The following is a 13,142-nucleotide window of genomic DNA, read 5'->3' on the forward strand; positions in this document are numbered from 1 at the left end:
AGCATAGCGAGCGAGCGTTAGGTTGTCTTCCTGCTGTTATTCACAATGTGTGATAGGTAGATGGTGCAGTTGGTGCTACTTATTTTGTTCTCCTTTTGTCTACACATCTTTAGAGCAGACGAGCATAGTGAGATAATGTAATGTCTGCATGTGTATCTGTACGTCAGTTTTATATCTAGACTGTGTATCTGCTTTATTTCGAGTGCAGGGATCCGTCTGCCCATACTGAACCTGGTGCGCTAACTTAGCTCCTACGGCGGGAATCCAATGTTGTGGGAGATTAATCTCAGAGGTCTGTATATGAGGATCATGGAATGCGGTGCCCGTACATGTCCAGAGAAATGAAGGAATTAGCTGCGCCACTCTTGAATGACTCTAATTTCTAATGAACAGTCATACATGGATCCAGGCGTTGTACCTGAGCGAGGCTTCGCCCCCTGTCTAAGCATCACGCTCAGGATGAGTCGAAATGCCAAGATTCTGCCGCTAGTCCGCATTCGGGCTCACTTGCCCCTCCACACTCTGCTTCTTAAGCTTCCGTCTCGCACACTTTTTTGTGGCAAACATACGCTCGACACGTACACGCAAGACACCCCTCATACGTCTCTCCTTTCCTTTCTATACAGCGGAATCCAAAAAGGCACCTATCCAAGAATCCAATCATGGCTGTCCGCGCGCAGTTTGAGAACTCGAATGAGTGAGTGGGGCTCTGGGAGCCACTCGGGAGGAGACTGCTGACGGAGTTTCAGGGTTGGCGTGTTTGCTACTCTTACCAATTCGTATGCGATTGTTGCGGTGGGAGCTTCAGAGAACTTCTACAGGTACGAAAACGCCTTACTGCGCCTATGGAGTTATGCGCATCCCCCGCGACGGGACCTCATTCCAATGCGCTGTCGGATCCAACTTGATGTCGACTAACATCTAAACAGTGTTTTCGAGGCAGAACTACAAGACGTCATACCCATCTGCCATGCCACCATTGCAGGAACGAGGATAGTAGGCCGGTTGACAGCTGGGTAAGTCTATGCATGCGCTCACAAGCGTCGTAAAGTACACGAGGGGCCCTTGCTGACAATTACACTTCAGCAACCGGAAAGGCCTCCTCGTCCCCACGACCACCACAGACCAAGAACTCCAACATCTGCGCAACTCGATACCTGACGAAGTCAAGATCCAGAGAATAGAGGAGCGGTTATCAGCACTGGGCAACGTGATATGCTGCAACGACCACGTCGCGCTCGTGCACCCTGACATTGAGCGAGAGACGGAGGAGATAATAGCGGACGTTCTGGGAGTGGAGGTCTTTAGGCAAACAATCGCGGACAACGTGCTCACTGGCTCGTACATGGCCCTCAGCAATCAGGGCGGCCTCGTGCACCCCAAGACGTCGATTCAGGATCAGGATGAACTATCGAGTTTGCTGCAGGTGCCGTTGGTGGCGGGAAGCGTGAATCGCGGAAGCGCAGTGGTTGGCGCCGGCATGGTGGTCAACGACTGGATGGCGGTGACAGGTGTGTATTCTGCACGATTGTATACATTCTCTTACTAACCACCTGGTTCAGGTCTCGACACAACTGCTACCGAACTGTCTGTTATAGAATCCGTCTTCAGGCTCGGCGAGGGCAATGCTCCTGGCGCTATCAATACGACGCACAAGGACGCCATGGTGGAATCCTTCTACTAAACAGAATATCAAGTATGTAGATGATGCGAGTCCTCTCCGCCATATATACGGTGGATTGAGTAGACTACGCGTAGGGCGCCTAGGAAAAGCGGAGCTTTCGCATTGCATATGAGTGCCTCATCTGATGTAGAAACCGAATAATACCAAGTCTTGTCCATGTGTTCTTGATTGCATGAGCTTGTTTCCATGAAGGTAGATGTTCATTTTGCAGGTTTTTGTCTCGCAAGATACTTTTTCATTCCGAGAATGTGACGCCTACCGCAGTATGTAGACTATAGGCAATGATTGTGACGTAGGGAACTCTCACTAGGTACGACTGAATTTCCTATTTGGGACATTCATAGGGCTGATGGCGGCGGGAGGATCGTGGGCTTGGCACCGCCTCCCGATGTCCCGGCGCTGTGGAACAACACCTCAACATTCACAATCCACTCCACTCCACGCTTCCATGTTCACTTTACTTTCCCGCAGCCGCTCTACCATAGCAGTAGCCTATCCATTCCGGCTTCATAACCTCAGCGTCGTCATCTGCGGCCCCGCCGCCCGCTTCACCCCTCTCCAACACCCACCACCACCACCATCATGCCCTCCACCTCGCCCCCATCCAGCACCTCCCAAGCCGTCACCAAGCGCCCTGCCTCCTCCCTAGCCCTCATGCCTCCACCGCCCGCCCCCAAGCGCATCAAACGCCCCACGACCGTCCTCGACGAAGACACCTACACGTCGGCCATCTCGCACATCATCCGGCGCGACTTCTTCCCGGGGCTCGCGGAAACGGATGCCCAGCACGAGTATCTGGATGCGCTGGAGAGTCGAAACAATGAGTGGATCCGGGAGGCCGGGGAGAGGTTGGTGGGCGTTATGACGCCTGCGCATTCCGGGGGAGTGGGGATGAGGAGGAAGGTAGCTGGGACGTCGCGGTTTAGGACGCCGGCGGGAGTGAGAGTAGGAGGGGGAGGGGGAGATACACCTAGTGTATGGGGCGCCGACACTCCTGTGTCTATCCCTGGCACCGCGGCGGGCGATGATAATGAAGACGACGAGAGCAACAACACAAAACCCCACGTCGACCTCAACCTCAGCCTAAACGCCTTCCAAGCCAAATACACCTCGGAAGACCAAGAATCTTTCTCCCGCATCATCGACCGCCAAAACGCCAAAAAGTTCGCCGCAAACGAGTGGCTGCGTACGGGCAACCGGTACGCCTCCAAGCAACGCCTCGCGCAGCAAAAAGTCCTCCAAGCAGCAGCAGAACGACAACATTCGGAATCGTCCACATCGATGGAAGTGGCTGTTCGACCGAGCCAGGATCTAGACAAGCGGCCCGCAGCGCCGACGACGCACAAACACACGCCCTTCAACGCCCTCATGTTCCCGCCCGAAAGCATCGAGGCGTGGGCACCGACGCGCGCTCAACGCGCGGAGGAGGCGTCGCTCGCGCCGCCGAAGGCAGTGCTGCATCATAATACGCGGCTTCCGCCCGAAGTCACTGATCCCCCGTCGCCGCTGCCGACAGCGAGGCCGTCGAGTCCCACGTTCTCGGCGGCTAGGGATGCGATTCGCGGACGTCCGCGGTTGAGCGCTAGTGAGGTGGGATATGAGGGGAGTGAGACGCCGAGGGTGAATGGGTATGCGTTTGTGGAAGCGAGGGCGCCTAGTCCTAGTCCTGAGGAAGCAGGGCCAGCGCCGACGGATTTGTTGGAGAGGTTGGGGGTTAGTGGGAAGGGCGCAGCGGAAGGGGGCAGGACGTTTGCTTTCAAGGAGGTGGATAGAAGGGAGAAGCTGCATCTGAAGATGGTGGAGAAGATAAATGCTAAGGGGAGGCGGGATACAGGTAGCGCGGGAGTCTCTGGTCTTGGGGGAGGTGGGATGGGCGGAGCGATGACGCCTCGCTTTTTATCCGCGCCGACGCCCGGTGGTGCGAAGGTTTTGGGTTCGGGTGCGGGTACGCCTGCTGTTGGGGTTGGAGGGAGGAAGAATTTGGGGAATTTGACGCCCGCGGCGCAGAGACTGTTGGAGCGGGTTGGCGGGAGGACGCCGAGGGTTGGGGGAGAGGCGTTTTCGGGGGGTGGGAAGAGGGATTGGACGCCTACGCCGAGGGTGAGGAGGAGGGTTGGGTAGGGGAGTGGTTGTTGTTGTTGTTGGGGTTGTGGTGGAGGGGAGGGGAGGGGATGGGAGGGATGAGAAAGGGACTGGATGAAGTGCTCTGACGGTCCCTTCTTTGGATTGCGGTTGAGATCATGGTCTATGTCTATGGGTAGATACATATTACACGTTACACGGTTCACATAGAGATATATGATGGACCTTATTTTTCAAAACTCTCATTATGAATCACGCTGGGAAGATAGTCGTGGTGGAGAACTGGGTATGCCGTGTGTTCCCTCTAATGCGGGATTTCTACCCAGTTGTAGTAGGGATTGTATTATGTAAAGGAACTTCTAACGATCCCTTACCTACCTACCTGCACTGCTTGCGTCTTCCCGTTTCCTCTGCGCTCTTCCCTTCATCGCATATCTCCGAAAAAAGGGATACGGTATGTACATGTGCTTCTACTGGACAAACAGTGCAAGGGCGTCATTTACCACCAAAATTACTTAATTTTGGACGGAAAACGGACGGCGCATTCTACTAGAAGTCACAGCACCCATCACCCATCACCCATTCTCCTACGTCGAAAGTTGACTCTTTCTATTACTTAGTAGCACAAGGACATACTGTATGTATATCGACGTCGTTTGCACGCAATTCTCAAACCTGGAAGCTAAAACCCGGATAATTCATTCCCGTCTCCAGAAAGACAGGGCGAAGAAAAAGAGCAAAAAACAAGTACTCTCCTATCCTAGCCACGTACCCAATGCAAAAGACAAGCGACGCCCAACCAAGCGCCTCTCCATGCATGGCAAAAATAGTCCGAGCCTCATAACCGAACCGAATCCAGCCACGGTAGACGTACAGAAAAGCCAAAAGTGTACAAAGTGTACAATGTCCTCCCCCGAAGCACCTCGTCATTCAAGGAAGGAGGCGCACAGGGAGCAAATATACAAAGAAGCACTGCACCTATCATCTCCTCCATCCAAGAGCTTGCCTATCCAACCACCCCCTTTTTCTCCTCCCACTCAACTCCACCCCCAATACCAACTCCATCTCAATCTCCATCACCTCCGTCCTCCCGCCGGCCCTTGGTACGGCCTAAACTTCGTCTCCGGCGCATGATACGCACGATACTGCCTCCTCGGTCTAGCCTCCCCGGGTCCTCCTTGCTGTCCCTGCTGTCCCTGGCCCTGGCCCTGCACCCCTGGCTGCGGTCCAGCACCCGCCGCACCTGCAGGCCCCAAGATGGGAGCAGGACTCGCATGCCCCTGAGGCGGGGACGTCGCATACGCATATCCCTGCGGTGGGGGCGGGCCCATGGGCGGATACCCCGTTGGCGGTGGGGCCTGGTCATGGTACTGCGTTATGCGCAGCGGAGGGTAGACGGGTGGACTCGCTGTGCGCGGTGGTTGTTGCTGTTGGAGCGGTGGCGGTGGAGGAGGCGCCTGGAAGCTTCCTGGTGGCGGGACGTAGCCTCCTACTGAGCTTCCTCCTGCAGGTTGCTGTACGCCGATGAAAGTGTGTGGGAGGGGGATGGGAGCGGCAGCCGACTGGTGGTATACCGGTGGTGGCGGAGGTGGGAGTTGATGTGCCTGCCGTCCATGGCTGCCGTGGAAACCAGGTAGCGGTGGCGGAGGTCCGGTTTGATAAGACGCTGGACGAGGGGGAGCAGGCTCGTAATGGGCGAAGCGGAAGTTTACTGGAGGTTGAGGTGGTGGTGGTGCAGCAGGTTTTGCGGGCAAGGAAGAAGATGACGCCGAGTTTCGAGAGCGGTGCGGATTTGGGTACGAGAGCGGATGCGGGAGCCCTGCTGGTGGGCGTGAGGAGGATGGTGTAGCTGTAGTTGTTGGGGGGGTGCGAGCTGCGGTTCTGCCTCCAAGTTCTGGGCGGTCGACAGAAGGACGAGCGGAGGGTGCGGACTCGCTCATACGCCTGCTGGGATCCCAGGAAGACGAACTCTTGGGATCGCCGTCCCTCCCGTATGGGTTGGTGTTGGCCGCAGGCGCTGGTGTGTGATAAGATGCCGCCTGCGTAGTCTCGAGAGATCCCCGCTCCCAAGGGAGTCGCCGCCCTTCCGATACGGAGGCAACACGAGGGCGATCCGCACCGTCTTGCAGATTCTTCACCATCGCCCTCATTCTAGAGAGAGGCAAACTCGGGTCATGACGGCTTATACTTTCGCGCGCGGATGGAGTCTCCTGGTAAGGCATCGGTAGTGAGAGACGGCGAACTTGCTCGTCCTGTTGCCTGTCATCGTTGACGATGGATGACATAGAGAGGCGATCCCGGTGATGGCCTGATCTAGCTTCATATGGATGGGAGAAGATGTCGGCAATCTTGCGTTCAGAGGATCCAGCAGCAGGATGGCCATCCTCGCATCGGTGTGCTGCAGGCTCAGAAACGTCAGACATGAGGTCGACAATCTCGTGTTGGGACGATTCAGCAGCAGGATCGCACTGCTCGCCTCGGTCTGCCGCCAACGGGGGAGAGTCTTTCGGCCTCCATTCCGCAGCTTCGCCTCCTTCAGCCTTCTCTCTTGCCAGCGCCCTCAGCTTCTCTAGCACTTGCAAGCCGTTTACAGGTGTGCTCATGATTCTTTCCTGGTTCCTTGAGAGATGCCGCTCATTCTCTGGGCGCTTACCAGGTTTCTCTCCAGATTTCCTGCGTTTTTTTTCAGTGGTCTGTTCCCCATCAGGCCTGGAAGTCTGGGTTTGGGCGTTGTTGGTGGTGGAAGCATCGGAGGCTGTATGTGGCAGGCCAGCCTTCTTGCTTTCACCGGTCTCTTTCAGACGTTGCTGCACACGCTTGATATCTTCGATCTGAGGGACACGCAGCCCGAGGCTCCAAGGACCGTTCTTCTCTTGATCCCAAATGGCCGCCTCAATGAAATCGCCGACTGTGACCTCCTCGCTGGTGGCGATCTGTGCGAGACAATCCAATATCTCCTTGTTGGACAGATCAGCTTGTGTGATACCGACTCTGCCCTTGACAAGTTCGTCAATGGCCTTCTCACCCCAGGCCTTCTCGATGCGGTCGAGGCTTTTACTTGGGACAGCGGCTACATTCTGCTTGCTCGATCCACCATTGGTTTTATCCTGATCCAGATCCATGGGTTCCCCTGCGTTCAAAACTACGGAAGTGTCATCGGCAGTGTCTCGCGAGGACTGGGGATTCTCCGAAAACCGCACTCTCTGCTGAAGGGAGATACCAGTTCCAGCCGACGAATCGTCATTGTCGAGGCCATCGTCCTGGTCGTCAGATCCAACATCAAGGGGTATGTAGTCCGCAGATTCCTCATCTTGTTGGCGCTTTACGCCCTGCTTGACCGATGACAGACCAGCTGGGAGTTCGGTGATGCGCGTGGAGATAGACTCTTTAGTAGACTTCACTGGGAGTTCGGACGTCCCTGGACGACGTGGGGAAGTCGAAGCTAGAAGATCATTTGCAGTCGTGGCTGACTTCTCTGTTGGAAGCTCAGTTGGCCGCTCAGAAGCACCGTTTTGATGTTCTGTTGGGAGCTCTGCTGAAAGTGCAGCTGCCTCAGGGTGCCCCGCAGGAATTCGTTCGACACTCAGATCCGCGTTCTGTTCCTGCTGGCGTGCCAAATCTGCCTTAGCATTTGCCTGCTCCTCGTTCTGCGGAAGAACCGGAATGGTGCTCGTCGGTGCATCAATCTTCCCAGGGGTGATAGCCCGCACAGGACTTAACTCGCGAGTCAAGCGCTCTTGTGTTTGTTCCGACTGCGCTGCTTCCTGCTCCTGCTGATGCGGCTGTTCAGCTTGAAGCGGCCTCTCCGCGGAAATGGAAGCAAGCAAAAACAAAGCAGCCGCCTGATCATTTGGAATCACCGTCGGAGGGGTCTCCACGAACGCAATTTTCCGAGGCTCCTCATCCACGCCAGGCTTCAGAGGTTCCACTTCTCCCTGTGTCGGAGCAGGCGACTCACCATCGACCTCCATGGCCTCAACAAGAGTAGCAAGATTATAATGCGCAAACGCCTCTTCTCTTTCGTTTTCCGGTCCGCTGAAGTTGCCAAAGCTAGTGGGAATGTCTTCGCCGTCCATATCCGGGTTCGCTGCTACAAACGACATTCGCCGCTGGTTAAGGCGAGCGCGAAGTTCGTCATCGCGAAGCATGCGCTCCGTCTCAACATAGGCTCTGCTGCGCGAGGCGTAGCGAGAGCCTAAGACGTCGTTCTCGTCGTGCAGTGGGAAGGCCATATGTGTGGCTTCGACGACGTGCTCCTGACGCGGCCCAAGAGTCAGTGACTTGTCAATCGACTTGTCAGTTAGCCAACAACTTACCTCATCATCAGTCGCCTCTCCTTGCTCAGCTCTCATCTGGCGTTCGATTTGCTTCATGCGGTATTTACATTGCAGGACGTAGTTTTGCTGAAACTCCTTGAAGCGGTTCTGTATCATATTAGCGGATTGTGCGATGATGGGATGGAAAGGGAATACCCACGATGAACTGTTCCCTCTGGATATGCTCCTGTGCCACACGCACGCGCTCAAGCTGATCGAGCTTAATCTGTCGCTCGTCTCTAATCTCCTTGAGCCTCTGTTGCAGGCGCGCATCCAACTGCCTCATCACGTGCTCATACTCGGCCGCCTCCTTATGGAAGTTGGGATCTTCATGCAAATTATGCAAAGTTCGCTTCGCCAACTCTTCAAGCACTGCCTTCTGCTCCTTGGCCAGCTTGCGATAACTCATTTTCAAATTCAGCTGGCGGCGCAAGTTGACTTCAACATTGATGTTCGCATGGGGTTGGCGTCTGCGACCGGGGAGGCGGCGCTTGGCAGGAACATCGCTGGCTCCCGCAGGCAAGACATTCTGGAGAGTATCGCTTGGCGCAACTTCTGGAATGGGTTCCTCTGGCGATGCAGGCCCAGTAGAGGCGTCGTCGGTCAATTCGGGAGGAGCATCGACGGGCTCTGGAGGGGTGTTGGTGGTCTTGCGCTTCTTCCTGCGAGGCTGCTTTTCGGATTGGTCCGAGTCCACTTGCGACGGGAGATTATTGACGGTGGTGGCAGCCTTGTTGATGACCGTCGCGTTGTTCGAATCGGCGCTCGGCGCCTTTCTCTTTCTCCCAGCCGTCTTGGGCGGGTCAACGATTGGAATCTCCTGTTCGTCGACTTGGACATCCGGGACCTGCGAGACAAAAGAAGCCATTTGCTGGCTGTTGCGGCGCGATGCGGAATCCCTGGATTGGAGCGTATCGACTACATCTTCGTCGGCCGAATCGTTGCCGTTCGCAATAATATTTGAGATGCCATTCAACGAGCTGCGACGGCTGTTGATGCCGTCGCCCACGGTGGACGGCGATGGAGCAGCGGCAGGACTGGTAGCTTGGGATGAAGCCTGCCGTGCAGCACCACGGGTAGTCATATGTAACGGCTCAGAGGGTTGCAGGCGCGAGGTCGAGGGCTTGCCGGCCTGCACACTAGACCTGCGTCGCTTAAGCGCGCTAACCCCGTTGGTGCTGGCAGTTTGAGTTGCTAGGAGCGCCAAGGTTAGCTTTGGCCGGATTTATATGAAGATGAAGCAGGAAGAAAGACGAGGAGGGAGCGTGTGCGAGCCTCGCCGTGAAGAGAGCCCTGGAGTGTAATGCGAGATCACTTACAGTGGAGCTTTGATGTAGCCGCTGCCTTTGCGGGCTTTGTTACTCTGTTCTTCCGCTTTGGCGGCATTGTCGTGGTCCACTAGATGTAGCGCTTGCATCAGCTCCAAATTCTTGTATAATGTTAAACAGCAGCAATGACTGCGAAGAGAGGATCGAGATGCGCGTATGTGCCGTGATACTCACAAGTGTTCGCAAACAAGTGATTTGACTCGAGGTCCAGAATTGATCTGTGCGAAGGACGCAGAAGGGCAAATGCCTTCGTCTAGATCGTGCCTCTGTGGCCAGCCCAAGGAGGATGTGCAGATGGAATCAGAAATTCCAAAGTCGAAAAGTAGGTGTAGAAGTGATGGAGGAAAAGGAGTTGGAGAGGTGCAAGTACAAGTCTGAAGCCTCCAGCCTCCTCAAAAGTGAAGAGCGATTTGGTGAAGGCGAAGCGGGTCTGCGTATCCGTAACCCAACAACAATGGAGTGTCCTCGTGCGCGGCGGCGCAATTCAAAAAGCGACCAGCGGAAGAGTCATTGCCCCGAGGCGGATGATTCACCCACGGGTCACTCTCGACGTCTTGATTGCGGCGCGTTTGGTTGTTCGTAACTCGAGAGACGGGTAGAAGGGAAGAAGACGGACGGGTTTGGCACCCCTGCAAAGCGAAATGGTTGCTCTGCCCTAATAAGCTGACGGTGGCACGGCGGATGCAATGGATGCAAGATGGCACGTGAGGGAGCCAACAAGAGAAGTGGAAGTCGGAATAGAGGAGAGCAGCGATATAGGGTTTGCGGCAACGGTAGTCAACTGTTTGGAAGGCGATGGTAGGTGGTGAGGGTGCAATAGTCGCTTTAGGTGACGGTGGAGCTTGGCATGAGACAGGGCACTCCCAAGCCCAGCTGCTCCAGATTGCCACGATGCGGAGCGCTTATTATTCTTCCCTCTGCGCACAATAATAGCAATCTTATTGTGGTCGCCGGTGACAAAAGTAACAAAGTCTGCGGTTGTATTGTGTGCCTATTGAGAGTAGAGCAGCTGTTGCTCTCCCCGATTGTCCGCTGTATACCTATGTACTGTGAATGCCCGCTCGCCCTGCTTTCCCTGGCCGACCAATCACAGTCGCTTAGGAGGACGTCTCTTGGCATTTCCTAATCGGGTAACCAAATTCTGTACCCCGTTCGGCGTTCGGTGCTACGAACTCGGCCGGGCCTTCACAGTTTTGCGACCATAATCCAAAGGGTGGTTTGCCCTACAAACTGCTCGAGTCTTTTGTGGCAGAAACTCACATTCTTCTACCCCCAGATTCCATGGATTCCCTTCCCTCGCACTCCTCTCTCTACCAGCCATCCTCGTTTGGTAGTCACGGCATTGCAGGTAGCTAAGCATTATTTTACGACTTACGCACAAGATAGATGGTAGTTAGAAATGGCTATACTTTCGACTTGATCTTCGTATTTACTTGAATGGATGAGCATTCTCCCATCATCTACTGTCCCGGCTTTCCTCCTAGGGCACGACTAGAAGACTTTACCGAGCTAGACTTGGCCCGTCGGGATCGAGATTTGCAACTTTGACTCTCTGGGTAGCTTTAACATACGGCTGGATACAACTCTGGAAGCACAACAGGAAGATGGTAATCGGTTGACTTGACCTTGTGGCTAACTTTATGTATCGCAGAAAAAGGTAATGCCCCCTATCTATGGAATACCTTGCACTAGACACCATGTGCGATTTATTTGCACGACAAAACCCATACTGTAGTAACATGTTCCACAGAACCGAATCAACGAATCTGACGCATCTCATCCATGTTGACGGTATTCGATAATCTATAAACAATATCCAATATCAAGACGCACACATGTAGCCTGTAGTGTGACCGCGCGCATTACCCCAACGCCCCCTTAAGCGTATGCAACGCCGGAACCAACAAGCAACCTGAGAACTCATAAGATGGATCCCGGCATTTCATTCCCAACACCTCCCACCCAAAGCGCCTGAAAAGGAAAGACTCGGATTTGTACGTCTCCAAAGGGGCAAGTTTGCGTCGCTGTATAGGCAGGGACACAAGAGAAGCCCGAATAGTTTTCCTGGTAAAAAACATTCCAGGACCATGACGCGTAAAACAACATGCGTAGCCCATTAACATCCCCGGTAACCATGCCAAAACATCGCAGCCAAACATAACAAAGAACGTGTTCAAGGAGGGGAGTTGGACGCAGTGCTATGCTTCCGCTTTCCACTTGCAAAGTTGCTCGTGCTGCTCCTAGCGGAAGGGTTCAGCACAAAGTCAGGAATTGGTGGAGTCATCTCTCGGCTAGGAGGCGATGAACTCCGTGATCTCTCAGCGCTCACAGCCCGCCCCCGGAAGCTCTGGTTCCGCATGCTGGGGCTACCCGTCTGACTGTGGGACCGCATGTGATTGTATGGCCGGGAAGCCATTGCCAACATCTGCGTGCTAAGAGGAGACGCCTCGATGCTCGTTCCCGGGGTCAGAACTTCTGGTGGATGAGGACTCTCAGAGCGGAACAACGGGTGGATATGTCCTTCATTCACCACAGGGCTCGGGGGGCGTGAAATATCCGGTAATAGTTTGGGAGGTGGGGCAAGGATGCCATCTTCATCAAGATGCATCTCCAGAGGAAAAGGACCGTCGAGTGCTTGAGCCGGAGAGGCCGGTCGGCTCCCTGGAATCGGTTCTAGAACGGTGCGCCTCGAGGGTGCGGTTTGAGCTACCACTTCCCGTGCCTGAATAGAAACGCTGCTTGTGTCCCATGAGTCGAAGCCATCGGAGTGGGAAATATTGTCCATAGAGTTGGAGTCCGAGCAGATGCTTTGGGAGTCCCGACTGTATGAGGAGCGGCTGACGAGCTTTGTGCGGGACGTCATTGGTCGTACGACCTCATGAAGCGAGCCCTTCCAATTCTTAAGAGATTGCGATGATTGTCCCGAAGCAGGCATTGACGCCAGTGGAGAGGAAGGTTGCGTAGGTTCGAAATTGTGCATGCTCGTAGTCTGCTCCGATTTTCGAACTTCGGACATGATTGAGTCGCGGGGATAAGGAATAGCTCGGAGGACTTCTTCGGATCGGTTCCGCCATAGTGGTGTCGAAAAAAGGAACCCGTGTAGCACGCATGTTGCGGTCCATATGACGATTTGAGCAACGATATAACCGTCCCAACGTTTGATCGCCGAACGCGACGTAGCCACACTGATTTCTTGCAGTCGACTTTTGATAAACGTGAAGGAAGCGAGCGTCAGAACCAATGCAACAATAGAGAAGAAGACCGACACAGCGGTGAACAGTCGTCTGACTACGACCGAATCGTGGACCACTGCGTTCTGCCTCCAAGAATACTGAATAGAGAACACAAGGACGCAGCAGAATGAGAGGGAATTGAAAACACTTGCGGCCACCGGTAGTGTGGCCACTGAGACCCTCGCTGTAGATAATGAAGAAGCTTCAATGATTGACAGGATGGTATGGGTCAGGGTAATGAGAGCGGTTCCACCACCCAAGAGAGATAAACGCATGTCGCGAAAAGAGGACATGTTGGCAATGATGGGAGGTATCATGCAGTCCAAGAAACGTGACAAGTCCGCGTCTGTCAACTTGTAGCCTCTTGAGATACAATCAACCGGGCCTCGCAGGATGAACCCCTCGCTGTAAGTCGAGGTATGAGAAGGGCAGCGGCGCGTACAGAGTCAGACGGACCAATCGGATTCCAGAGTGAGGGATTATGTCTCCAAGTTCTCCA

At 54.6% G+C, this 13,142-nt stretch overlaps 4 protein-coding genes across 4 annotated transcripts; 2 read left to right on the top strand and 2 right to left on the bottom strand.

Moving 5' to 3' along the window:
* The first annotated feature begins 543 nt into the window (after nt 1-543).
* On the top strand, nt 544-1,845 carry EI97DRAFT_491837 (eukaryotic translation initiation factor-like protein 6). Its single transcript, XM_033802285.1, has 5 exons — nt 544-697; nt 750-821; nt 930-1,016; nt 1,087-1,511; nt 1,563-1,845. Exons 1-5 carry the CDS (start codon nt 663-665, stop codon nt 1,682-1,684), a joined length of 741 nt encoding a protein of 246 aa, XP_033657973.1. The 5' UTR covers nt 544-662; the 3' UTR covers nt 1,685-1,845.
* Nucleotides 1,846-2,108: 263 nt separating this feature from the next.
* EI97DRAFT_491838 (uncharacterized protein) lies at nt 2,109-4,117 on the top strand (the record flags this gene model as incomplete). The annotated part of the gene is made up of 2 exons (XM_033802286.1): nt 2,109-3,727; nt 3,977-4,117. Exons 1-2 carry the CDS (start codon nt 2,267-2,269, stop codon nt 4,115-4,117), a joined length of 1,602 nt encoding a protein of 533 aa, XP_033657974.1. The 5' UTR covers nt 2,109-2,266.
* Nucleotides 4,118-4,614: 497 nt separating this feature from the next.
* EI97DRAFT_123269 (uncharacterized protein) lies at nt 4,615-9,687 on the bottom strand. Its single transcript, XM_033793049.1, has 5 exons — nt 9,585-9,687; nt 9,402-9,480; nt 8,243-9,276; nt 8,083-8,190; nt 4,615-8,022 (listed from the first exon to the last, which is right to left on the bottom strand). Exons 2-5 carry the CDS (start codon nt 9,466-9,468, stop codon nt 4,843-4,845), a joined length of 4,389 nt encoding a protein of 1,462 aa, XP_033657975.1. The 5' UTR covers nt 9,469-9,480; nt 9,585-9,687; the 3' UTR covers nt 4,615-4,842.
* Nucleotides 9,688-11,637: 1,950 nt separating this feature from the next.
* EI97DRAFT_364315 (uncharacterized protein) lies at nt 11,638-12,666 on the bottom strand (the record flags this gene model as incomplete). The annotated part of the gene is made up of 1 exon (XM_033795002.1): nt 11,638-12,666. A coding segment is annotated over one exon (1,029 nt), but the record flags the coding sequence as incomplete, so codon positions are not given.
* Nucleotides 12,667-13,142: the final 476 nt, after the last annotated feature.

This window comes from Westerdykella ornata (genome assembly GCF_010094085.1).
Source record: "Westerdykella ornata strain CBS 379.55 unplaced genomic scaffold EI97scaffold_2, whole genome shotgun sequence".
In the NCBI taxonomy this organism is placed as follows: domain Eukaryota; kingdom Fungi; phylum Ascomycota; class Dothideomycetes; order Pleosporales; family Sporormiaceae; genus Westerdykella; species Westerdykella ornata.

Bases quoted from the DNA above. Each gene is read 5' to 3' on its own strand.
- EI97DRAFT_491837 (XM_033802285.1), top strand. From the start codon at position 663: ATGGCTGTCCGCGCGCAGTTTGAGAACTCGAATGA. The intron at 1,017-1,086 runs GTAAGTCTATGC...ATTACACTTCAG, and splicing joins GTAGGCCGGTTGACAGCTGG to CAACCGGAAAGGCCTCCTCG. The intron at 1,512-1,562 runs GTGTGTATTCTG...CACCTGGTTCAG, and splicing joins CGACTGGATGGCGGTGACAG to GTCTCGACACAACTGCTACC.
- EI97DRAFT_123269 (XM_033793049.1), bottom strand. From the start codon at position 9,468: ATGCCGCCAAAGCGGAAGAACAGAGTAACAAAGCCCGCAAAGGCAGCG. The intron at 9,277-9,401 runs GTAAGTGATCTC...TGGCGCTCCTAG, and splicing joins GGCTACATCAAAGCTCCACT to CAACTCAAACTGCCAGCACC. The intron at 8,191-8,242 runs GTGGGTATTCCC...AATATGATACAG, and splicing joins TCCAGAGGGAACAGTTCATC to AACCGCTTCAAGGAGTTTCA.